The sequence below is a fragment of the Narcine bancroftii genome, chromosome 14, assembly GCF_036971445.1.
Source record: "Narcine bancroftii isolate sNarBan1 chromosome 14, sNarBan1.hap1, whole genome shotgun sequence".
Classification (NCBI taxonomy): domain Eukaryota; kingdom Metazoa; phylum Chordata; class Chondrichthyes; order Torpediniformes; family Narcinidae; genus Narcine; species Narcine bancroftii.
This window is the reverse complement of record NC_091482.1, coordinates 43,670,090-43,696,928: the sequence shown is the minus strand read 5'-3', so window position 1 is coordinate 43,696,928 and position 26,839 is coordinate 43,670,090. Positions and strand designations below refer to the sequence as shown.

Sequence of the window (26,839 nt, the reverse complement as noted above, 5' to 3'; positions counted from 1 at the left end):
CCCGGCCAACCCGTGATCAGCCACCTGGCCGAAGAAGGAAGGTAGCCGGTCGCACGCAGCCCTCCGAATCGGCTGTTGTGCTGTGGTCAGTACCTAGGGCACCACCACCACTCTGCGCCCTCGGGCCTCGGCCACTGGAGCCTTGGAGTTGCCGCTGCGGCGTGATGCCCAGCCATAGCCACATCTCCTCAGCCCACCGCTCCTGGCTTTGTTGAGGCTGCGTTGCCCTGGCAACCACCTGTGATTGGGCGATTTGAAAGTGACGTCCACCAGTGCGGGTTCGTCGCGGTACATTCCGGGAATTGTAGTGCTCATTGGTGGCGGCCCACGGCCTGCTGAGAGGGAAGGACTTCAGGTCCCACAAAGCAGCGCGGCCCACGCGCTCGTGGGGCTTGTTGACGCTTCGCACCGCGACGTCACCGCTCGTCAGTCAAAACATCACAAGAGCCGAGGTGGTGGAGCCCATCCGCAGTGCGTGAGGCTGGTCGCCGCGAGCAGGTGAGGCTGGGGGCCGGGGCCCAGTGTGGGCGGCGGGGCCGGGGCCCAGTGTGGGCGGCGGGGCCGGGGCCCAGTGTGGGCGGCGGGGCCGGGGCCCAGTGTGGGCGGCGGGGCCGGGGCCCAGTGTGGGCGGCGGGGCCGGGGCCCAGTGTGGGCGGCGGGGCCGGGGCCCAGTGTGGGCGGCGGGGCCGGGGCCCAGTGTGGGCGGCGGGGCCGGGGCCCAGTGTGGGCGGCGGGGCCGGGGCCCAGTGTGGGCGGCGGGGCCGGGGCCCAGTGTGGGCGGCGGGGCCGGGGCCCAGTGTGGGCGGCGGGGCCGGGGCCCAGTGTGGGCGGCGGGGCCGGGGCCCAGTGTGGGCGGCGGGGCCGGGGCCCAGTGTGGGCGGCGGGGCCGGGGCCCAGTGTGGGCGGCGGGGCCGGGGCCCAGTGTGGGCGGCGGGGCCGGGGCCCAGTGTGGGCGGCGGGGCCGGGGCCCAGTGTGGGCGGCGGGGCCGGGGCCCAGTGTGGGCGGCGGGGCCGGGGAGAAGGGGTGAAGGTACCTTGGAGCCCGGCACTCACTGTTGGCAGCTCACCGGGCTGTGGATCCACGGGATGTGATGGGAATGTAACCGGGCGTTGGGCAGCCAGAAACATGGACAGCGTGGTTCACTTTGCCCAGAGGGTTCCTCTGGTCAGAATATCACGTGATCAGCAGAAGCTGCTGGGCAATAATAAACATCTCTCTTGTATAACTGGTGTCTAATGTAAAGTGCCAAATCTGTATTCCATAATAGTTAAGGCCAGCGATGCTGGAAATGCTACAGTAATTCCATATAACTGTTTACAGCTCAGAAACAGGCCATTTTGGCCCTACCAGTCTGTGCTGAACATCTTCTCCCACCTCGTCCCACTGACCCACATTTGGTATATAACCCTCCACACCTCTCCCGTCTTTTCCTTGAATATTAGCATCGATCTCACTTCTATCACCACTGTTCATTCCCTACCCCCACAGCCCTCTGCGTGAAGAAATTCCCCCTTAATCTTTTCCCCTTTTACTCTCAATCCGTGCCCTTTTGTTTGAATCTCCCCCACTCTCAGTGGAAAAAGCCTGTCCACATCAACTCTATCTGCATACTACAATTTAGCAAAGGAATTTTTGTATGAACCATTTTTCATGTTTATCAATACAATGTTTATTTGAATAATTGAATGGCAGTGATGTTGTAGAAACTGAACTGGAATCCAGAGTAAAGAACAAACTGCGGGTGGAATTCAGTGGTCGGGCAAGACCTGTGGAGGCAAAATGGGAGATGGTCAATATAAAGTGGCCAGGTGGGGGGGGCGGGGGGGGGGGGAGAATATAGGAGCTGGATCCAGGTGAAGAAGGATTAGTGAACAAATAGGAGATAGTGACAGAGGCTGGAAGATGATAAGTGGAGACAACAAAGGGATTTGAATTATGGAATCTCTTCTGGGGGGGAAAAAGTGATGAATCAGATAAAGGTAGATGGGCAAGGGGATGGAATAAGAGAATGTGTACAGAGGAGGGGAATGGGGTGTGCAAGAGGAGCAGGGTGGATCAGGAGAGAGAAAGGAACAGAGCTAATGTGGGTTACACAAAGTTAAAGTTTCTGTGTTGATTTCTAGACAGGTGGAGTATGAAGTGCTCTTCCTCTTGTTTGTATTTTGCCTCCCCCTGGCAGTGGAGAAGGTCAAGGACAGACAGGACAGTGGGGTGGGGAGTAAAAATGGAACCAGGTGGATATTGGGTAGGGCACTGAGGGGTGTGGCGGAATAGAGGGATCTGGGAATACAGATCCATAATTCCTTGAAAGTGGCATCACAGGTAGATAGGGTCGGAAAGGGAGCTTTTGGCATATTGGCCTTCATCAATCAAAGATTTGAGTGTAGCAATTGAGATGTTATGGTAAAGTTGTATGAAACATTGGTGAGCCCAAATTTGGAGAATTGTTTGCAACTTTGACAAGAAAGATATCAATAAGATAGAAAGAGGGTAGAGAAGATTTACTAGGATGTTGACTGAACTTCAGGAACTGAGTTTCAGGGAAAGGATAAACAGATTAGGACTTTATTCCCTGGAGTGTCGAAGAATGAGGGGAGATTTGATAGAGGTCTACAAAATTATGAGGGTAATGGGTGGAGTAAATGCAACTAGGCTTTTCCACTCGGGTTAGGAGTGACAAGAACTAAAGGACATGGGTGAAGGTGAGATGTTAAAGTGGAACATGAGGGAGAACCATGCAGAGACTGGTTAGATTGTGTAACAAGCTGTGTGCTGAAATGGTGAATGCAGGGTGAATTTTAACAAGAAAAATTTGGATAGGTATATGGATGAGGGATATGGAGGGTTATGGTCTGGGGGAAGGCCAGTGGAACTAGGCAGAATAATAGTTTGGTATAGACAAGTTGGGCCAAAGGGCCTGTTTCTGTGCTGTAGTGATCAATGTTTCTATTGTAGATAGATGAGATGCCTTGTAAAGTGTTCATCTTGTCTGCACTTGTTCTCTCCAAAATGAGCGCGATGAATGCAACAGACGCGGTGGGAGGAGATGCATGTTCATCCCAACCTCACCTGGAAAGCACACCATGGATGTGATTCCCTACTTTGGATTTTTCTTGAATGAGAATAAGAGGAGGGGCTTATTTAGACTGGCAGGTTCATTGACTCAATTCCCATTCACAAGTCTGATCATTTATCCCTGTTTGGTTTTCTCTTCAACCCAATTGAAGACTGGTTAAAATAATTTTCATGACTTTGTTTTCTAGATTCCTCATCTTGCAGCTGCAAAAGGAGGTTCTTGTTGAGTGTCGACATTCAGAGTTAAGATTCATAGATACTGTATTTTGAACTTTATCACTTTATGTGCAAGAAAGTCGATGAGGTAGATCCTGATTTCATTGACTGCTAAGAGTGAACTTGCAAAATCCTGTGATGTTTTGGTTTGATTTTTAATGTTAATTTAACCTGTAAACCATTTTCATGTGGCTCACCCCTTTTGTACTTGATAATTTTACATTCTTAATCCTTAGATTTTTGCCTTATTTGCATGAAAAGCTGCAGGAAACACTCCCCTGTTTTCGAGGACATGGGTTTGGGGAAAGAGATTCTGAGAGCCATTTTTCACCCAGTGTGTGCCAGATTCCTGCCTGAGAGTGGCTGGGCTGCAGCACTGACTGCGTTCTAGATGACCTCCATGTTGTGCCACTTTGTCTTCATTCTAATTTGTCACTTTTCCTGCTGTACTGTTTCTTTGGTTCAAGTATTTTTCTTTTTCTTCATATTATTAGAAATTAAAGTACCTTTAAAGAAATTGCTCGAGACAAAAATTGAGAACAAAGAACATTTATTACTACAACAATGCAAAGTTGGGTGCTTTCCCTTACCCTGGGAATACACACACATACTGGGGCTCACCCAACTTTTATACAGTCAATTTCAGTATCAGAATGCCCTCCCCCTTACATTCTTCTGCCCCCCTGGATGGGTTTGGCATAGGTAATCCTTCCTGCCTACGTGCAGTTTCAGTACACTTGGAGGACCAGGGGGTATCCTGTGGGTGCCCCATCATGTCATTGTCCTTATTCACACCTTCCTGATTCTCTGGGCTACAGTCTCTTGATATGCAGAGTTGACTCATTCTATCTAGGGTTGGCTAATTTCATATGTATAAATCTGTGTATGGTTAGCTAATTAGAAATGTATGACTTGGTACTTCTGTCCAGGGCTAGGAGACCCTTATCTGATCCAGACTACCTCAACTTCCTACATTCTATTGTACCTTACCATTCCTTATCTTAGTCCTATGGTCTTGTCACAAAGACTAGAAGATTCTTATGTTAATGTGCTGACTCTGCTTTCCTGCATCCTAAGCCCCAAGCTTATCCTGTTTGAACTGGTTACAGCCATTTTACTGATGAACTTTAGTTTCTTCCATGTTCATAATTTTAGATCAATTTTCCCATCTCTCACAATATGCTGTTAAATGTGGAAATGAAAGCAATCTTTATTTAAAAGCAGTGGGGCTATTGGTAGAAATTTGTTCTAAAAATAGACCCATACTAGTCCAAACCCAAAAAAATGCTGGTTACATCATGCTAATGTAAAATGAAAGCTGTACAAAGAAGGACATGAAACTCAAATTTAAATTGTGGTCTTGTTTTCAAATAAATAATCTTCATTTTGGAATTGAAAATGGTCATTTTCAGTTTTATTTTGTTTTCTCATTTTCTCTTCTTCACCTGAATGTTTTCTGCATTTTGTTTTATTCAATTTTTCCTGTTTGTGCCTTTGGTTCACCCTGTAGTTGAGAACAACTTTCTGAATGATGGGATCTGAAGTGGATACAACCTAGATGCATGCCCAATAAATGTTCAGTGTGTCGGAGGAATTGGTTACATTCGCATTTGTCAGTCGTGGGTTTCAGGGATGATGGGTTGCATCATCTTCAATTTTGTGGGAGGCAATGCTGATCTATTTTGGTCAAATTAAGGTGAAAAGTTAAACACGAAGTAATTCAAATGTATATATTTTATATTGGTAAAAGTTATTTTGGCGTACTTTATGTAGTAATGCAGCTAGTTATAAAATGTGATGTAATCCTGCCCTAGCATTGTCAAGCTAGTTCTACATTTTAACCAGGGTATAGTTTCACAGTGCTGTGGCACTTTGTCCAAGCTTTAATTTAAGAACTAATTTTTAAAAGCAAAATAGTTATCTGAGCAAATAATTAAAATTGCAACAGTAATGTAAATTGCAATTTCATTGTCAACAGGAAAACATTGACACTGTGAGAAACAGAAGTACCTTCACAGATTTCGCTCGAGACAAAAATTGAGAACAAAGAACATTAATTGTACAACAGTGCAAAGTTGGGTGCTTCCCCTTACCATGGAAATACACACACATACTGGGGCTCACCCAACTTTTATACAGTTCATTTCAGTGTAGAGGTACCCTCCCCCCCCCCCCTTAACATTCTTCTGCCTCCTGGATTGGTTTGGCATTTAGTAATTCTGTCTGCCTACGTGCAGTTTCTGTAAACTTGAAAGACCATGGGGGGTATTCTGTCTGGGTCCCATCATGTCATTGTCCTTATTCATGAATCTGCCTTTGTCCTTATTCACACATCTCAACCCCCAGGACTTACTAATTCTATGCAGAACTTGCTAATTCTTTCTATCACTATAAGACCCTTATTCTATTATACTTCCTCACACTCTTATCGGATGAATCCCTACTCAGCACTTACTTAACTTCCTCTAATCTAGTCTAGTATTCCTTATTTCATTCATACTAGCTTTACTTCCTATATTCTATTATCTCTCACAAAACTGAAGTCTCACGGCTATGTTGAAAATGTGAACTATTGAATTTCATAAATTGTATAACTGCATCCTGAACATTTGATGTTGCCCTCTTGAGTCATATTGCAGGAAGTTATTAGAACATGCTTTGTTAGCAATGGTTCAAAGTTGACAGACTGTCAAGAAAATGGAAGTATTTTTAGAAAGAGTCAGTATTTTTAAGATGGAACCTTCAGACGTGGTGATTATAATTGAAAGCACAGAAGTGCTGGAGAAACTCAGCAGGTCATGCAGCATTCTTCATGTAGCAAAGAAAAATACCCAACTTTTTAGCCTGAGCCCTTTGGGGTAGAAGAGGTGGGGGGGGGGGGTGAAGCACAGGCAAGAGGCCATAGGTGGATATTGATGGGAGGGCAGGAGAAAAAAGCTGGGAAGTAATAGAGGGAGGGATGACTCTTGGGAACCTGGAGGAAAGGAAGCAGAGAGATAAGGAAGAATTTGGAGATGGGGAGGGGCCTAACAAAAAGCAGAGAAATGAATGTACATGCCACCTGGTTGGAGAGTGCCCAGATGGATCATTAGATGTTGTTCCTCCAATTTACGAGGCCATGGGCAGACATATCGGCATGGCTGTGATGCATGGAACTGAAATGGTTGACTACTAGTAGGTCCCCTCTATTTCAGCAGACAGAGCGAGGGTACGGAACAAAGTGATCTCACAGTCTGATGTAGAGGAGGCCACAATAGGAGCACTGGCATGCAGTAGAGCACACATGTCAAACTCTGGCCCGCGGGCCAAATTTGGCCCGTAATATAATTATATTTGGCCCGCAAGATCATTTCAAAAATGTATTAGAGGTGGCCCGCTGGCCGCCGCGCCAGTATAGCGCATGCACAGTAATACAACAAATCCCAGAATGCATTGGCGTCAGCCTGCTAATTGCCCCCACCTGCTCTGTTTATGTTGCAGGGTCTCACCGTGGACTCTGGTTTTGGGGCCTGGCCGGTGTCAGGGGAAGCCAAGGCCGCTTCCCAGCGCCCAGAACTGGAGGCCTCGGGCCTGACCTCGCCAGGACCATTGCCCACTCCCCCTCCCTGCCGCAGGCCGATCTGCGACTCACGGTGACGGGGCCGCTGATCCACCGAGATGCTGCCCTGCAGCGAGAGCCGATGCCCCCGCACTGTCGTTGTCCAACCCGATCGCTCGCAAACCCCGCCCTCCCGCACACAGGCCTGAGTAAGTATTATGAACTTTAATCTCAGGATAAAACGATCTTCCAATAGTTTCATGTCACAGTGATAAATATATTCCTGGTTAAAAATGGTCCTGCACCTGGATACAAGCTCATTAGGCATAAAATTTGAAAAGTGTGTAAATCAAAGGATATTTGTACCAATGGAAAAAGGGCATGGCAAATAACCCTGCTAGAGTTCATGCCCACAATCAGTCACCCATTTGATTGTTTCAGGAATCGTGTTATTCTCCCACATTCTCAATAGCCCTCAGATTTTACTATTCGACAGCACACTAGCAACATTTGACAAATCCTCTATAGAGAAATATTATTTATGGAATATTTTATTTCTCATTTGTTAATGCTTCTGGAAAGAGTTTATCCAAAACTATTATTAAACATTTATTTTAATAAGAAAAAGTTTAACATTACATATGTTGAAAGAAGAGAAAACATGCCGATGTTGTTGAAATTTTTCAATAAATATTTAGTTCGGCCCTCGACTTAGTCCAAGTTTTTAATTTTGGCCCTCCGTGAATTTGAGTTTGATACCCTTGCAGTAGAGGATCCTTGCAGGTTCACAAGTGAAGGAGGATTGTGTTGGGACCCTGAGGGGGGGTGGGGGGTGGTGGGTGCAGAATAGTATTTTCTACAGTCACAGGGATGGATACCAAAGGGGGCGTTTAGTTGGAAGGAATGAGATTGTTAAAGGATTGTTCTCTACATAAGGTGGAAAGGGGAAGATGTGTCTGATTGTTGGATCATGTTGTAGGTGGCAGAAATTCCAGAGGATAAAAATGGATAAGGAGGCCAGTGGGGTGGTAGGTGAGAGTAAGGGGCAGAGGGGCCAGGGTAGATGTGAAAAATCGAAAAAGATGGTGAAAGATGAATTGATGGTGGAGGGGAAGCCACGTTTTTTGAAGAAGAATGATATGGAATGGAAGACCTTGTCCTGTGATGGAGACTTAAGAATTTAGGGAAACGAATGGAATCCGGGGATAGGGTGTGAAGAGGTGTAGTCAAGGTAGCTGTGGGAGTTGTTGGATTTGTAAAAAAATGGCAAGAGTTTCTCTTGAGCTGCAAACAGATAAAGGAGAGTGTATTGGCAGAGATGGACCAAGTGAATTTGAGGATAGCAGCAAAGTGGATAAAGTTGATGAGCTCATCATGAGTAGTCATCGACATAGCGGAGGAAGAGTTGAAGAGCCTTGTCTGTGTAGGCTTCTAGTATGGTTTACTCCACATGTTTTTAAGCTTCAGTTTTTGGAGAGTTGAGGAAATTGGAGCACCTGGAGGAAACTCACACAGGTCATGGCGAGAACTCCTTACAGACAGAACTGGATTTGAACCCCAGTTGCGGGTGCTAAAAGCCTTTTTAGCTTGACTCAGCTTTTAATGTACATAAAGGTCAAGGTTCCATGTTGTCACATAATTCTACATTTAGAATGTAACGTACATGAAATTCTTTTAACTTTTGTCTACCGTAAGGCAGACAGAGAGTTGCCATTTTCTCCAGCGCCCCTCACAGAAACCCACAGCACCTGGTGTTCCTGAGCCTACTTGGTTTCCGAGATCAGACCGCCTAGGAACATCAGGTGCAGCAGAGCCTCCATCAAGTATTGTTTCACTGCCTTAATAATTCCTAGCACAGAGGGAGTCAACCAAATTTGCTGTGTTGGTGGCAAAACCAACACCAATGAATTTCCTGAATTCTTTATCCATGAAATCTTCATATCCTTTCAATTCCACTTTGGTTTTAGGTAATGCTAAATTAATCCCCATTTATTGTAGCTTGATCAGGATTCCAATTGAATTTAGAAGAGGAAGGTACAGTTGTGATTGCTTAGAATGTAAAAATAGTCTGGAGGCAACATTTAAATTCTTGCTGATCTTTCCCCATTCTTGCCTTTAGTATGCTCTTCCTGAAAATTGACTGCATGGATTATTTTCTTACTAGCCCTGTGGTTTTCATTATACAAAAATGTATAATTTTGTGATCAGAATCTTCATACTGACATGCCAAGTATCTTAAAGTTTATTTTGTATGTAATAAAATCTTTGAAGGGAAAAAGAAAATTGGTGACAATGTAGTGTGCGCGCTACCACACACCCAACAAGTGGAAGACTGATTTATTGCACTGGCATCTCTGCTGGTATTTTCCCACTGCTGACAACAAGAGCACCTGCCTCGAATTGGTCGGTATTCCGCCATTGCTTGTTGTTTCCTGCCATTGAGGTGGCCACCTGGGTTGAAGGTCGTTAGCACCCGCTATGCGGTCGCCTCAGTTGTGTACCAGATTGCATCCTGGTTAGCAGGCCGGAACACGAACCCCCTCCCCACCCTGGAACAGGCAATTGGAGCACTGTTCGCTGCTTTTGGTGGCCTACCTCTGCGTCGTGGAAACCGGTTGGCTAATGTCCAGATGTGCTGGCTTGAGGCGGTGAATGGTGAAAGTCTCTTCCTTACTGCTGATATCCAGCACACATGTCAATCCATTGTGTCTGACTACTTTATATGGCTCCTCATACAGCCATTGCAGAGATCTCCAGTGTGTTCCCCTCTGAACAAAAAAGTACTCACAGGCCTCTTTTGGGGACATAGAACTTGACCTGGCCATGTAGCAGTGGCTGTGGAGGGGCTAGAGTACCCATTCTTTCCCTCAGCTTAGTCAACGAAGCCATTGGATCCTCTAGGTCCCTGGCAGTGGCTGAGAACTTGTCCAATATTACCAATGAGGCACCATACACCTTCTCGGCTACTGAGACGATGAAATGTTCTTTTGGCGTGGTGCAGATCCCAAGAGGACACAGGTTAGCTTGTCTGCCCAGTTTGGCTGCTTGAGCCCAACATCAAGGCCGTATTTAAGTGCCTGTGTTACCACTCCATCAACCCATTGGCCTGAGGGTGGTTCCCAGCAAATTGGCCAGTGTTGGCCAGAGTCCCGAAGTGAACAGTGTACCTCTATCAGAGGTCATATGCTCTGGGACTCTGAATCTTGACATCCAAGTGTTATCAGTGCCATGGAACAGGTCTTGGTGGTGATGTCAGCCAGTGGGATTGCTTCAGGCCACCTCTTGGCGTGGTCAATCATGGTGAGGAGATGCCTTGTCCTGCAGAAAACCAGTAGAAACTCTACAATGTCAATATAGATGTGGTTGAACCTACGTCGTGCTGGCTTGAAAGTCTGGGATGGGGGGGTGCCTTATTGTGTATCTACACTTTGGACATCTGGCAGAGCATGAAGGTCTTGGCCCACTGACCTATTTCCAGAGGCCGTGCCAGATGAACCTACTGGCCACCATTTTGACAGATGTTCTGATGACTGGGTGGACCAAGTCGTGCATCGCATTGAAAACCTACCGTCTCTATGCTGACAGCATGATGGGATGGGGGTTTGCCAGTGGAGACGTCACAGAGGAGTATCTGGTTCCAGGGCCGATGGTGATGTCATCTATCCTGATCCCGGAAGCTGCTGTTCTGTATGTCAGGATCTCAGGGTCTTCTTGCTGTGCCCTTGCTAGGGCAGAGCAATCTATTTCTTGGGACAGGGCCTGCACATATTCTATCATGGGGCGGGTCAGTGTGGTCTTACCCATGATGTATTGGATGTCCATGGTGAACTCAGACACATATGAGAGGTGTTGCAGCTGCCTGAATTTCCACGAGTCTGACACTTTATGGAAGGCAAAGGTTATGGTCCATGAAGACCCTGAATTGTTTACCTTTTAAAAAAAAACCTAAAGTGCCTGCCAGGTACAGTGGCAATAGCTCCTGGTCAAAGGTGCTATATTTCAGTTCGGGTGGCCAAAGGTACCTGCTAAAGAAGGCCAAGGGCTGCCATTGGGCTTCAATGAATTGTTCCAGTACATTTCCTACTGCTGTCCTGGAGGCGTCTAATGTGAGACCGTCTGGTCTGGGGTGTACCAGAAGGGTGGTGTTGGCCAGTGTGTCTTTGGCCTTCTGGAATGCCTCCAAGGGCCTCATTGTCCCAGGTAATAACTTTACCTTTCTCCACCATGGGTGCACAGGAGGTGCATGATACGGGCTGCTGCCGGTATGAATCGGTGATTTTAAAAAAATTAATCATACTGGTGAATTCTTGCAGCCCCATCACTGAGCGGGGCTGAACAGCCGAACAGCCTCTACCTTTTCTGGCAGGGGTTTTGCTCCATGCCTGTTGATTCAATGCCCCAGAAAATCTATGATTTTCAACCCGACTGGAACTTAGCAGGGTTTGTAGTTAGTCCGAATTCCTGCAGCCAGGTGCACTGTCGCCTTAGATGGGCCATTTGTTCTGTATGATTGTGGCTGGTGATGAGAAGATCGTCCAAGTAGATGAACGTGAATGGGAGATCCCGGCCCACCACATTCATCAGCCTCTGGAAGGTCTGGGCTGCATTCTTCAGTCCAAAGGGCATTCTCAGAAATTCAAAGAGTCCAAAAAGGGTTATGATGGCAGTTTTAGGGATGTGCATCGCATTGAGGTCTTCCATCAGCCAGCTCCCCACCATGACTACCAGCCCCCCCATATCTCCATCGGGCACACAAAACTCAAAACGGTCAACCAGTTTACCTATCTCAGCTGCACCATTTCATCAGATGCAAGGATCGACAACGAGATAGACAACAGACTCGCCGAGGCAAATAGCGCCTTTGGAAGACTACACAAAAGAGTCTGGAAAAACAACCAACTGAAAAACCTCACAAAGATAAGCGTATACAGAGCCGTTGTCATACCCACACACCTGTTCAGCTCCGAATCATGGGTCCTCTACCGGCATCACCTGCGGCTCCTAGAACGCTTCCACCAGCGTTGTCTCCGCTCCATCCTCAACATTCATTGGAGCGCTTTCATCCCTAACGTCGAAGTACTCGAGATGGCAGAGGTCGACAACATCGAGTCCACGCTGCTGAAGATCCAGCTGCGCTGGGTGGGTCACGTCTCCAGAATGGAGGACCATCGCCTTCCCAAGATCGTGTTATATGGCGAGCTCTCCACTGGCCACCGTGACAGAGGTGCACCAAAGAAAAGGTACAAGGACTGCCTAAAGAAATCTCTTGGTGCCTGCCACATTGACCACCGCCAGTGGGCTGATATCGCCTCAAACCGTGCATCTTGGTGCCTCAGTTTGGCGGGCAGCAACCTCCTTTGAAGAAGACCACAGAGCCCACCTCACTGACAAAAGGCAAAGGAGGAAAAACCCAACACCCAACCCCAACCAACCAATTTTCCCCTGCAACCGTGTCTGCCTGTCCCGCATCGGACTTGTCAGCCACAAACGAGCCTGCAGCTGACGTGGACTTTTACCTCCTCCGTAAATCTTTGTCCGCGAAGCCAAGCCAAAGAAGAAGAAATTGGGATGGACCTGGATCTGATGATAGCCCCTGATGAGGTCGACTTTTGAAAATACCCAAGAAGTTGAAGACTGATTAATTGCACTGGTAACTCTACTTGTATTCTCTCCTCGCTGCTGACAACAGTAGTGATGTCACAGTAGCACTGGCCTCGGATTGGCCAGCATTCCCGCCATTGCTCATTGTTTCCTGGTATAAAGGTCGCCACATTCGTTGGCTATCTAGTACCAGGTCATATCCCAGTTAGCGGACAACTACAAAATCCATTTTTTTGTTCCTGACAATTTCATAAGGCAGAAATATACTATTTTATAAATGCCTTGAGAGCAGCATGGTGTTTTGCCATCTGCTGTATCAGATAGTAGGTTTTCATCTCCCATGGTTACTATTGGAATATGTTTTCAAGAACCTCGTGTCAAAAGCTTAAAGCTACATTGTATGGTAAATTACATGACTTTGTATGCAAAGAAAAGTCAATAGATAGTTATCTTTGAAACAAAGTATCTAATGTTTTAACAATGTCATTGAGTTTCCAATGTGGTTCATATTTTTAATGGGCAAGAGGTCATCTCAATAAAATAAAACCAACATGGGGTTTGTGGTTGGAATGTGGATCAAGGATTGGTCAGCGAAAGGGCATGCTGTATCTGGCTAATGATATTTAGAATGAAAAAGTAAAATGAATTGTGGGGATATATTACATTTAAAACAAATGGTTGTCTGAAGCTTCAAATTCAGGATGATAATGAAAACTGATAGAATGCTGGTGAGTTTTAGTTTTTTTTTGTCTTGGATATTGACCTAGAATAATGGTGTACCAACAAGGCATTTATCAGGTATATTGTGCTGGAAACTCCATGTTTATATGAAGCTGACACTATGTTCGCAGCTGTTTACGAAATAGGTCCTTGCCTTCCGGATAAAAGGCAGCTTGGAAAGATGGGTCAAATGGTTGCTGGAACACAAACAATCTGCCTTTGCATGATAATCTGTCATTAAGTCAACAATTTTACTGTAATTTTCATAATTGAAATTTAATTTATCCAAATCTATGAATTAAACAGTTTAAACTAGATTTCTATTGGCTTATTTTTAGAAGTTTCTGAATTGGCTACATACTGGCAGAATCCCCATTTTAAAAAGTTTGCAGCATGTGGATAGTTGACAGTATCGTTATCAAATGACCAGACAAAACGATTGTCGCATCAGTTTGGGCGAATTGTCATGCTGCAAACTGTTAAATTTTGAACCTGAAATCACTGAAGCGTACAGCACAGAAACCTGCCCCTATAGCCCACCTTGGCCAGGCCAACTGTGATGCCTATCCAAGCTGATTCCATTTACCCAATTTGATCCCGTAAACCTTTCTTAGCCAATGGTAAAGTGTTTAATTGGGGAAGGGTGAATTACGATGGTTAGGCAGGAACTGGTGAGACTAAATTGGGAAAAGATGTTCTTGCGGGGAGGAAAAGCACAGAAGTAAGGTGGAGGATGTTTGGGGCCATTTGCGCTGTGATCTGGATACTGAGCCAGGAAAAACATGGTAGGATAAGGGAACCATGGCTGACAAAAGAGGTGAGAAGTTAGTTAAGAGGAAGAGCTTTAGGAAGCAATTAAAGACCAGTGAGTCTTGTGTCAATGGTGACCAAACTATTGGAGAGGATTCGTGGGGACAGGATTTACTAGCATTTTTTTTTAAGAGCATAGTCTTCTCCAGGATCATCTGCAAAGTTTTGTGAAGGGCAGGTCATGCCTCACGAGCCAAAATGACTGTTTTGAGGTGGTGAAAAAAATTGAAGTGGTATCAGTTATATATCTTTACCTCTTATAGACACTGTGGGACCTGCTTTAAAGAAATTGATGAAGATGAGCAGTAGATGTGGTGTTTCTAGATTTTATTAAGGCATTTGACAAGATCCCCTATGATGGACTCGTTCAGAAATTCATAAGGCATAGAAACTTGGCTGGGTGGATTAAAAATTGGCTTGCTTGTAGAAAGCAGAGGTTATTAACAAGATGGAATGTATTCTACATGTATGACTACATGTCATGGCATTCTGCAAGGATCTGTTCTGGGATTCCTGCTCTTTGTGATTTTAATAAATGACCTGGACGAAGAAGTGGAAGGATGGGCCTGTAAGTTTGCAAATAACGCGAAGGTTCGAGGTGCTGTGAATTGCGTAGAAGGTTGTAGGTTACAATAAAATGCAGAGATGGGTGGAATGTAGCAGAGGGAGTGCAATCCAGATAAGTGTGAAGACATGTACTTTGAAAGGTTGAATACGTGGTTAACAGCAGAATTCTTAACAGTGTGAAGGAACAGGGATTTTGGGGTCCAGGTGTCCATAGATATCTAAAGGCTGCGCACAGGTTGTTAGGGTAGATAAGAAGGTCTATGGTATGCTGGCCTTCGATAGTTGGGGAATTGAGTTGAAGAGCCATGAGGTAATGTAGCTCTATAAAACTCTGGGTGGACCACACATGGATTATTATGATCTGGTTGTCTTATTACAGGAAGAATGTGGAAGGTTTGGACAGGGTGCAGAGGAGATTTGCCAGGATATGGCCTGAATTGGAGAATGTTTTATGAGGCAAAGTTAACAGAACTTGGGCTTTTTCTTTGGAGTGACGAAGGATGAGAGGAGACATAATTATAAGAGGCATAGATAGGGTGAACAGCCAGTGCCTTTTTCCCAGGGGGCAGTAGCAAATATCAGAGGACATCAGTTTAAGGTGAAGGGATGAAAGTTCAGGGGAGATGTTGGGGTAATTTTTTTTTTTTTTTTAAACACAGTGATGGGTGCCTGGAATGCATTGCCAGGGGTGGGTGGAGGCTGGTACAACAGGGACATTCAAAAGACTCTTGGATAGGCCCATGGATGTAAGAAAAATAAAGGGTTATGGTGTGAGGTAGGGAAAGTTTAGATTGTTGAGTAGGTTTATATAGGTTGGCACAACATCGTGGGATGGAGGTCCTGTACTGTGCCATGATAATCTATCCTCCTCCACGACCAACCCTGGCAGCTACTTCCAAATATCCACCACCCTCTGTGGATAAATGTGGCCCTCAGATTTCCTTAAACTTTCTCCCCTCTCACCTTGTGCACTCTGGTTCTCTCCAGCCATGCTTGGGAGAATGGCTCTGACGAACTATCCTATGTATGCTGCTCATAACTGTGTACTGTAAGGTAGCACTCAATCCCTGTGCCACTGTGAGAATAAACTCAGCCTTTCAAATCTCTTCTCATTCTTCAGTCCTCCTCTCCAAGCAACATCTTGGTGAATGTTCTCTTCACTGCACTTCTCTTCTCTGCACCTTGTAGTCTGGTGACAAGAACTGTACTGAACAGTTTCAGCATGATATAACCAATGTTTTGTACAGCTGCTCCCTGATATCTTACTCTTGTACTCCATGATTTTATTGGATCTTTTATTAATTTTGATACATCTTTGTCTTGCAGTTATCTGGCCTTAAAGATGTCAGAGAATTCCAGCGATAGTGAATCATCCTGTGGTTGGACCATAATTAACCATGAAGTAAACAATTTTTCTTCTGTTTTATTTTGAACTGTGTAAATAATATTTGAATTTGTGTACATTTGTACATTTGTGAAATTTTAAAAAAAATCAAAAGATGCTTAAAGCTATTTTTAAAAACCCTGTTCTTGCACAAAAAGGGAAGTTAATTTTGTGTACCTGTCACCAGTCTTTGCTAAATAGATATATTAAAACCATAAGACATTGGAACAGAAGTAGGCCATTCAGCCCATCAAGTTCACTCTGCCATTCCATCATGAGCTGATTCATTCTCCTACTCAGCCCCATTCCCCTGCCTTCCCCAATTAACCTTTGAATCCCTGACTATTCAGATACCTATCAACCTCTGACTTAAATACACCCTATAATCTGGCCTCTACAGCCGCCGATAGTAGCAAATTCCAGAGGTTCGTAAAGAAATTCCTCTGTATCTTTGTTTTAAATGGATGCCCTTCAATCCTGAAGTTGTCCTCTTATTATTTTAATACATATCAATAGAAATGGAAAATATTTTCACATTCCTTTCCAAGTTGTATATTCCTAATTATTCATGAAGGGACGTTGACATTTCAGACAGGCCAGCATATAATTGTCTAAGCATTAATTTTTAGTAAGGTGCGAATCTCTGCAGTGATTGTGAATTAGGGGCCCCACAGTGGGATTGGGTAAGGGCTTGGGAGATTCTGATTAACTGATTAAAGTTATATATGTATATATACAGTGCCCTCTGTAATGTTTGGGACAAAGATACTTTCTTCTTTTATTTGTCCCTGTACTCCTCAGTTTTACAATTATAATCAAAACAATTCACATGTAACTAAATTGCCCATTCCAGATTTTATTCATAGTTATTCGTATACATTTTATTTTGACCATGTAGAAATTACAGCATTTTTTATACTTAGTCCCCTCATTTCAGGGCACCATAATGTTTGGGATATTTGATTTCACAGGTGTTTGTGAGTACTCAGGTCTGTTTAATTGCTTCATTAGTGCAGGTATAAGAGAACTAGGCTTGTTTCTAAGCTTTTGATCATCTTTGGAGTCTGTTGTTGCCATTTTTCAACATGAGGACCAGAATTGTGCCAATGAATGTCAAAGATACCATTATGAGGTTGAAAAAAGAATCACCAAAATCAAGAGATTGGAACATCATTAAAAAGAAAAAGCAAACTGATGAGCTCTGTGATTGCAAAGGGACTGGTAGACCAAGGAATTGTGACATCACACACCACCAGATTCAAGGACAGTTAGTGGAGTGGCACGCTTTGCCACAACCTTAAAATTAGCACAGGCTATTATAGTGTAAATCTCAGTGCCCCCTGACCTGGTTATCTCCATTGATTTTCCCATCTTCTAATTATCCATACACATTAATATCTACTGGAGGCATTGTGATGAAGTACTTTGAAACTGAAATTACGTGGCTTCATTTCACTATTATCACATACAATACTTGGAAGGTTTCCTTAATATACATGTGAAGTGTCTCTAAAAACTTTATAACTCAAGGCAGGAATTTCATGACCAACTTATACAAAATGTTTGCAGGTTCACCGTCACATTTTCCCGGGTTCACTGATAAAATTGGTTTTTCAGTCAGCTTAACATCTCAAATAGCAAAGGAGTGGTATGGTTACCATAGTGGATAGTGCAACACTATTACAGTCTGGGTTCAAATCTGGCACTGTCTATGAGGAGTTTGACCATTCTCCCGTGACCTTGTGGGTATCCTCCAGGTGCTCCAATTTTTTCCCACCCTTCCAAAAATATCATACAGGGTTTAATTGGTGTAATTGGGCTAGAAGGGCCTGTTATTGTGCTGCATTTTAAAACATTTAAAGTTAAGAGAGTACACCAGTGCAGAGTTAGAGAGAGATCAGGATTTAGAGAGCAATGTCGAAATAATTTTTGTATTGTTATTCAAGTCTGATAACAGCAGGAAGAAAACTGTCCTTGAATCTGGTGGTGTGTGATGTCACAATTCCTTGGTCCCTTTGCAATTACAGAGCTCACCAGTTTGCTTTCTCTTTTTAAAGATGTTCCAATCTCTTGATTTTGGTGATTTTTTTTTCAGCCTCATAATGGTATCTTTGACATTCATTGGCACAATTCTGGTCCTCATGTTGAAAAATGGCAACAACAGACTCCAAAGATGATCAAAAGCTTAGAAACGGGGCGTGGCAAGATGACGTAGAGTCTAGACGTGCAATCTCGACCTCTCTGGCCAGACTTTTTTAAATACCCGTTTTTTAACCCTTTGTTTCCAAGTTTAATTTTTTTTAATTTTAGTTTAAAGTATTAAGGAATTATTATGGCCACTAATGGTAAAAAGGCTAAATGTCAAGTTCAAAAGAAAATACATTTTTGAAGTGCTGAAGATTTGGGGCCTAGATGACTTGAAGCAGCCCCAGGCTCAATTTCTTCATTGCCTAAATCCCGAGGATCGCCTGTGGAGGCTGAAAAGGAAATGCATCAGGCAGCATTACAATCTGAAGAAGTCATTTTTCTTCGCGAATGGATGAGAAGACAACAAGATGCGGGGGGAGACCAGCGGCGACTCCCTGAAGAAGTCGGGATTCAGTCGCTGGGAGTCCAGACCCGCAGTAAATCTTTTAAAATGCCTTTTATGGCATTTCCTTTCGAAATGGAATCTTCGAGACTGGAGTCTTTTGGATGAAAATAAGAATTTTCTTATTTTATTTCTTTTTGGATGTTAGTGATTGTTTGGCTGGGGAGGGGGAGATTTGCATTAAGTTCTTTACTAGTCATCAGCCACTGGTGGGTGATCCACACCCAATTTTTGTTTAGGGGATTACTACCTTTTGGTTGTTTTTTTTGGGGGGGGGGGGATTTTTAAATTTTTTTAAAACTTTTTTCTTAGTTTTTAATTTGAGATTTTTTTTATTGGAGGGCCTATATATGTTGATTTGAGTTTTTATATAAAGATATTATTGGTATTTAGTAATAATAGTAGATATGTCAAAGTTGAGGTTTGCTACTTTTAATGTTCGAGGATTAAATAGTCCGATTAAATGTAAGAGTGTCTTGGCGTATATTAAGAAAATGAAAATTAATATTGCCTTTTTACAAGAAACACATCTGAATGTGAAGGAAAGTGTAAAATTAAAAAGAATTGGGTTGGGCATGTATATTTTTCTTCATTTAATTCTAGAGCTAAAGGTGTAGCAATTTTGATACATAAAAATGATCTTTTGAATTACAATCAATGGAGGAAAAGGCAGGATGTATTTTTAAATTGAATTGTAAGATTTTTAGTGAATTTTGGACTTAATATTTATGCTCCAAATGCAGATGATGAAGTATTTATTTTGGATGCATTTTTATGTTTGGGTCAAGCTAATGATAATATTTTAGTTGGTGGTGATTTTAATTGTGTTTTGGAACCTTTATTAGATAAGTCTCTGAAGAAAGTTAAAAAATCCAAGATGGCAATCCAGGTCCAAGCGTTGATGAAAGATCTTAATTTAGTAGATATTTGGAGACGTCTTAATCCGACAGAGAAAGATTTTTCCTTTTATTCATCTAGACATGAATCGTTTTCAAGGATTGATTTATTTTTAATATCGGCACATTTACAAGGGAAAATACAACAAGCGGAATATAAAAGTAGGGTGATTTCAGATCATTCTCTGTTATATTTTACATATGAAACTTCTGAGAAAATTCAAATAGGTTATCGTTGGAGATTTAATACATTGTTGTTAAAAAATACGGAATTTATTGATTTTTTGAAAAAACAAATTAATTTTTTTGAAAGAAAATTCTAAATCTGTTCAAAGTTTGTATTATGGGATGCTATGAAAGGCTATTTGAGAGGACAAATAATTAGTTATACTTCTAAAATAAAAAAAGAATCAATTAAATCAGAGTCTTGAATTAGAGAGATCGATGAGTTAGAAAAGGAATTTCAGAAAGATGCTACAGAAGATCAGAAAATAGAATTATCTAGGTTGAAATTGAAATATATTACCTTGCAATCTTATCAATTTGAATGTGTGATTAATAGGACTAAACGGTATTACGAATGGGGAGAGAAAGCACACAAGGTACTGGCGTGGCAATTAAAGAACAGATATCGAGGACTATTAATGCTATTAGATGGAATTCTCTTAAACCTTGTGAGATTAATAATGAATTTTATTCATCTTATAAAAAATTATATACATCTGAAGGAAAACAGTTCATGGTGGACAATCCGCACAATCAGGAGTTCCCAGTGCCCGGGGGCACAAAGTACTCTGGGAGGTGCATGATTTCAGAGGTCAGGTGATTGTGATAACATGCCAACTGTAATTATTTAAACTCCTATGAAGATTCCATTAATCAGTTCTGTTGCTTGAGCTCACAACTTCTGTTATGTTTTATTCGCTGCACCACTCACAACATTGGTGATCCTGACGGTCCAAATTATATTTTGGACCTCACTATGGATGCACAGAAAGCTGTTGTGTTCAAACTTCCAGTATTTTTGTCTTCACAGCCACAGGTCTTGTTTGCCTAGTTCCATCTATGCCAGATTACTGTTGATGCAACAAAGTACTACAATGTTGTTGTATCGCTGGACCAAGATACAACCGTGGGGTGTATTGTTGATTTTTTAATGCCAGCCAACGGCAGGTATGAAGCCATCAAAGTCTTGCTTGTATATATTTTTGGCTTTTCCCGATGCAACAGGGAAGCACAACTTCTCCAAAGGGATGGCCTGGGCAACCACACTCCTCCCAAATTAATGAACGAGATGCTGGCGCTCATGAATGAACACAAGCCCTGTCTGCTTTTCGAGCAGCTTTTTCTCACACAAATGCCAGAAGACATCAGTTTGCTGCTTGCAGTCGAAGACTTTAACAACCCCCGTCACTTAGCAGCCAGTGCAGATGAGTTGTGGCATGTTAAGCAGCATGGTAGAGAGTAGCAGTGCCTCAGCAAAGGGCACGAACCCTGCCCACTTCAGATAGCTGTGCATTGTCAGACTTGACCGGATGCAGTGCAGACAGGGCAGTGGTGCTATTACAGTCAGAGATGGGGAGCTGCAGCCTGCTGCTGCTGTCCCCCCCCGCACACATCGAGGAAAATGTGTGGCCAGCTGATGGTGGTGGCTGCGACGGCCAGACTCAAAAACAACCTCCTTTCCCTCTGGGATTGACACTCAGCCAGTTGATTCTTGGTTGACACTAGAGAGGAGGTTAGTGTTTTTCCCTCCTCCTGTGCAGACACACATTCAGGAAAGAAAGGCCCTCCTCTCACAAGCCACCAACAGCAGCAGCATCCAGATGTACAGGTCACAGACATTTCGGCTTATCGTGGTTCAGGTGGTCCTTCACCATTGTTGATGTATCACAGCCACTTGTGGGCGATTAGTTTTTTTTGTGAGCACACTCCCTTCTAGTGGATTGCAAAGGTTGCCAGCTAGTTCACTTGAAGACTTTTGAGCCCCTCACCTTGCACCCCGCGGCATTGCCTTCACTTCACCTCAACTCGGTGATGCTCTCTGACAATAAATATGCCAGAATCCAAGTGGAATTCCCTAGCATTATTACTCCACGGTTCTCAACGGCTCAACCGAAACATAAAGTACAGCACCACATTCTGACTCGTGGATATCCTCTGCATGCTCAAGCGCGCAGGCTACCTCCGGATTAATTGCGATTGGCTAAAGACTCATTCCAACACATGGCAGAAATGGGGATTGTTCATTGTTCTGACAGCCCTTGGGCATCACCACGGCATGTGGCACCTAAGACATCTGGAGAGTAGTCTGCAGTGCCCAACAATTACATTTGTTCTTTTGCATGTAGTCAAACTGTGTAAATGAGCTAGATGGAGTTTCATCAGGCATAAATCAAAAGGGTGCTTAAGATGGAAGAATTTTTTGCATGGAGGTTCTGACATGTTCCAAAAAAAAAGAAAAATTCCTTGTGCAAGACTTCTTATACTGGTGTTGCCCCAAGCTTAGAATAATTCTGACCTGACAGTGTATTCATGGGTTATGCAAAATGTAAAGGGTCTGTCATATTTTCTGTCAAATGGATGGAGGCTAATTGGATTGATGGTATGTAATGTTGAAGTGCCAGGATGTTTTTGACCAATCATTATTGTAGATCATTCATTATACTTTGAGGATGACTTATTGGTGACTATAATCAGATTGTTAATGGTTAACTTTTACCATTCACATTATTGGATAAAATGCTTTTAATATTAATTGCAAATTGTATTTCCTTTACTGAAGCAAATTGTTTGGAATTATTTGTAAGAAGTTGAATAGACTTTCTGTTATGAAAGTTGATGCATGCCTGAAAGAGTGTTAATGTGCGAAATGACTTTTGTCAATGAATCTTTGATACTGTCATGGAGTTGTACAGTGTAGATCAGGCCCTTTGGCCCAACTTGTCCACGCTGATCAAGTTAGCATTCTGGGCTTGTTCCTTTTCCCTGGATTTGATCAATAATCCTTCTGTCCCTCCTATTTGTCCAAATGGGTTTTGAATGTAATTCTGCTCATTCCATCAATTTCCTCCAGCAGTTTGTTCCAGACATGGCCTACCCTCTGAGTGAAAAAGCTGCCTCTTGGGTTCCTCTTAAATCTTTTCCCTCTTGCCTTAAACCTCTAAACCAAATCATCGACTTTGGGCAAAAAGTCTGTGAACATTATTCATGCCTCATGATTTTGTAAACCTCAATAAGATCACCTCTGTCTTCACTTTTACCAGCCTATCCATCTCCCTCCAGCCATGCAGCCTCCTGGTGAGCCTCCTCTCCACCCTGTCCAATTTATTGATGTAAATCAGAACTGCACACAGCATTTTATGTGGTCTCACCAATGTGTTGTACAGCTGAATCATGTAGTCCCACCTTTAGTACTCTATAGTAAAGACACAGTGCTAGAGAAAGTCAGCAGGTTAAACAGTGTACTTTATCTAGCAAAGATTTTTGTGCATAACTATTTTGGGCAAGATACAGAACAAACATTTCAGGCTTGAGCCCGGTTTGGGCAGCTGCCCACATTTTGCTCATGCCTTGATAATGGCTCAAAACGCGAAACGTTGGTTATGTAACTTTACCGCTGCTATTTAAAGTACATTCTTTGATCTGCTGAGTTTCTCCAACGTTGTGTTTGCAGACTTTCGTGTTTTCTTTTTGTACTCTTGACCCTACCCGATGAAAACAAGTATGCCAAACGTTGTTGTCATCACCACGTCCACTCAAATTGAGGCACTGATGTAGGTTCAGTCCAGAAGAGATTAGATACACTGGGCTTCTCTTTAACACCATCTTTGATGATCCTCTGACCACATTTCTGACTGACTCCAATGGCTTTTTAAAGAGTTGTTTGAAAGCTTATGAAAATAATTCTGTCATTTTGTTCTGATGTTTCTAAATAATTTAGCAAGAAGTTTGTCGAAGTATCTATTGGACAGAATGGGGAGTTGGATTCTGCATCCAAGCAGAAGGCCTGGATTAACTGGGCTTCAAGTCTGTGCTGATGATTCAAATGATCGAGTTGTGTTGAGAGAATGCTCAGGAGGCTGTTATCACAATTTAGCTTTGTCACATAGCTGGAAAAAGGGTTTTGTGAGCAGTCTGCCAAGTTAACTCTAACATTTGGTGTGTTGATACAGAAGACTAAATATGTGGTGTCATATTCAATGTTAAAATACTGTTTGGATGTTAATTGCTGGGTTCATAAAGTGAAAGAGAATGTTCACCCTGTAATTTGAGGAGTACAGAATAATATAGTTGCACATGGGATCATTTAGTTTGGAGGGAGTCTGATGTCTGGATATCACTGTAAATATGGTGTAGTTAAACTTGCACCATTTGCTGCAGGAAATGGGAGCACTATGTAGGCAGTGATCAGGACGCACATAATGTGCACACTAAACACTCAAACTCTACATGATAACTTTTGAATTGTTTGAATTGCTACTTGTTAATTGATCTCCTTTTGGTTAGGGTTCTGATGTGGAGGTCCTCAGTTCAGACAAAGGAGAAGCTCAATGCACTTTGCAGCCTTCAACAAATCAACAGGTTGACAAGCCACTTGAATCGCAAGGTAAACACAATCACTGATACACATTTACAGATATAGTCTTTAGATTTTTCTGCTAAACGTGTTTCTGTATACGTGCATGTACAAAAACTGCCTCTTCTCCAACCTCCTTTCTTGAGGATGGAGCAGAGGTGGAGCTATCCTGACGTTGGGGAAGGAGTTTGTATGCTCTTCCTCCTCCAGGAGCTCTGTTCTCCTCTTGCCTCCCGAAAATGTGCGGCTTGATAGGTTATTTCTGTGAATTGCCTCGTGTATAGTTGAGTGATAGGATCTGATGGACACTGCCAATAGTACAGAAGCAGGCCCTTTGGCCCAGCTGGTCTCTCACAATCAAGTTATGAACCCAAGCTAGTTGCATTTGACTGTGTTTGGCCCTATCTAGACTTTTATATAAACACCACTATCTCGATAATATTCTCATGAATCTTTTCTCACATCCTCCTTATAGCTCGGTGACAAGGATGTGCACGATACTCTGGTGTAAGAATGAAATGCATTAGGATATGGTTAGTGTATAAATGGGTGCCTGATGGTGTAGACTCTTACTCAATGACTTCCTCACCACTATTCCTGCAGGGATCTTGCCCTGGTGTATCTCAAGTCTGATAAGGTTTACTGCAGTTTCACATGCACTGATCAGATTGCTAGAATTTTGTTCTCTCACAATTTAGGATGTTATTGATCGGGAAAGGACCTCACTTGTTTCTGCCTGCAGCCACAGCCTCCAACATTAAAGGTCAGATGATTTTGGGAATTTGAAAGTTCAAGTTTCTATTCCATCAGACAAAGTTAAACTACCAAAATCTTAAGGGGAAAAAGTAATTCAATCACAAGAAATATGGCTTCTGCCCCCAAATTAGTACATATGATTAGCGCCAGTGATCTGGATTCGAATCCATTGCTGTCTGTAAGGAGTTTGTACGTTCTCTCCATGTCTGCGTTGGTTTCCTCCAGGTGTTTGGTTTCTTCCCTTTAAACCTAGAGGGTTATAGGTTAGTTGGTTTATTTGGGGAGCATGGGCTCATGAGTTGGAAGAACCTGTTACCATGCTGTATGTCTATTTCTCCCAGCGTATGGCTCACTTGTTCCATAAGTTGAGAAAATTGTGCAAGTTAAATCCTCCTTTGGTTTTATGGAGTGGTTAATATCTGTGTCTTTTGGATCAGTAAATTGATTTCCTATATCAGATGAATTCCAGATGGGCAGAGTCATGGAGGCTCATTCACTTCCTTTACCTAGTTTTTGGAATGGACTGAAAATTGATGAGATTGATTTGGCACAGGATCTGTCATCTGGGAGATCCACTTGTTCTCTGACAACATCTTTGGGATATTGGTATTAAACTGAACACGTGAAAATCCTGTAGCAAGAGGGATCGTCCATAGTTTTAGTGTCATTATAATATCAAAACCAGGTCCAGTAGATTTGTGTTGGATCCTGTTAGTTTTTCTTATGCAGCTCTGCAATATTGCTTTCTTGAAAACTCGTCCCAGATTGCTGACTTGTGCAAATAGAGAAGAAATAATCATCTCCAGATACTCAGACTACTGCTTCACCAACTTAACTAACTGGGAAATAATTTTGTGTGCTTTTTAACTTTCTCAAAGGGACTGAAACATTTTACTCTCCACAATTTGGTTTGCAGAAAAGGCCACTGAACATGTAGAGTCAAAAGTGGAAAATCCCTGCACTTCAGTTACATCTGAGGAACGGGAATTGGTGTCCAAGGTGAGGTTATAGACTAGTTGTCTTTTATGAACTAACATTAAGCTGTAAAGTTGAAGTCATTAACAGTTTGTAAAGTGGTCCTTGAACTATGAATATAATAGAATGGAATAAAATTCACTAGTTTGAATAATGATTTCAAAACAACCACTTTTCTGTTACACAAACCCTTGCATTTTTCTATGCCATATGATTTTGTCAAAAGTTATAGTGTATGTAGCTGATTTAAAACTACGTCCTTTGAAGCTCGCTCTTGGAAGTCAGCTTTCAAAATCAGCACATGTTGATTGGCAAATGAGGTTTTGAAAGATTTTCACTGGTGTTTTCAGTGGTCTAGATATTCTAGCCCATTGTTTTCATTGCCTTTGTAATAGTCAAAACTTGGATGGCTAAGCCTGTGAATATTTCATACTTTTCTAGATTTCTATTCAGTTTTTTCTCATAGAAGAAACCTTCTCATGCAGAACCTTGAAAACAAGCACATTTCGGTTTAAGAACAAAGAGTGGCGCCTGCCATCGCGGAGATCAAGCCGGCACATCGTGTGGCGCACGCAGTAGTAAACACCAGCATAACACACTGTAACGTGTCCCTTAACACAATGAACCTGCGCGGTTGAAAGCTGGAGCAGTTCAAGACCAGCAGCCCTAAAATGGCGCTGGCCAAGCTGTCCAACTGACAGATCAATAACAGGCTGGGGAAGAAGGGTATTCACATGCAAGAATGTTCTCGCCCACTATTGTTATTCATGCACCTGATGTCAGCCAATCAAACAAACGACGGGAACTCCAACTCAATAAAAGAAGCCTTTCCAGCCTCAATAAATTCCAGAGCTGAACCTCCCACACTGTGAGTGTATGTGTTTCTTCGTAGCAGGCGGCTACAATTGGGGACCCAATGGTTTAGATAGCATCTAAACACAGCGATGGATAATGAAGCAGCGATCAGCGCAGTTAGCCTCAAACTCCCGACCTTCTGGACAGTTCGATCTGGCATGTGGTTCGACCAGGCTGAGGCTCAGATTCGGAGCATCACATCCGAGACCACACAATACTACCACGTGGTCAGCGCAGATAGAGTGGCCAACTTCACCAACAGGTCACCATTGGAAA

The 26,839-nt window shown here is 43.1% G+C and overlaps 1 protein-coding gene across 6 annotated transcripts in view; it reads left to right on the top strand.

Moving 5' to 3' along the window:
* Positions 1-290: 290 nt before the first annotated feature.
* ccpg1 (cell cycle progression 1) overlaps positions 291-26,839 on the top strand; it is an 85,027-nt gene continuing 58,478 nt past the window's right edge. For 3 of the 6 annotated variants that reach the window (XM_069910635.1, XM_069910633.1, XM_069910632.1), the window contains exons 1-5: positions 292-498; positions 3,265-3,380; positions 15,855-15,930; positions 23,908-24,007; positions 25,650-25,732. In XM_069910635.1, coding sequence (XP_069766736.1) covers positions 3,376-3,380; positions 15,855-15,930; positions 23,908-24,007; positions 25,650-25,732 — 264 coding nt within the window. In that variant the 5' untranslated portion in view covers positions 292-498; positions 3,265-3,375. Of the gene's footprint in view, positions 499-3,264; positions 3,381-6,772; positions 7,040-15,854; positions 15,931-23,907; positions 24,008-25,649; positions 25,733-26,839 lie in introns of all 6 variants that reach the window. The other 3 variants (XM_069910634.1, XM_069910630.1, XM_069910631.1) reach the window with 2 other exon arrangements.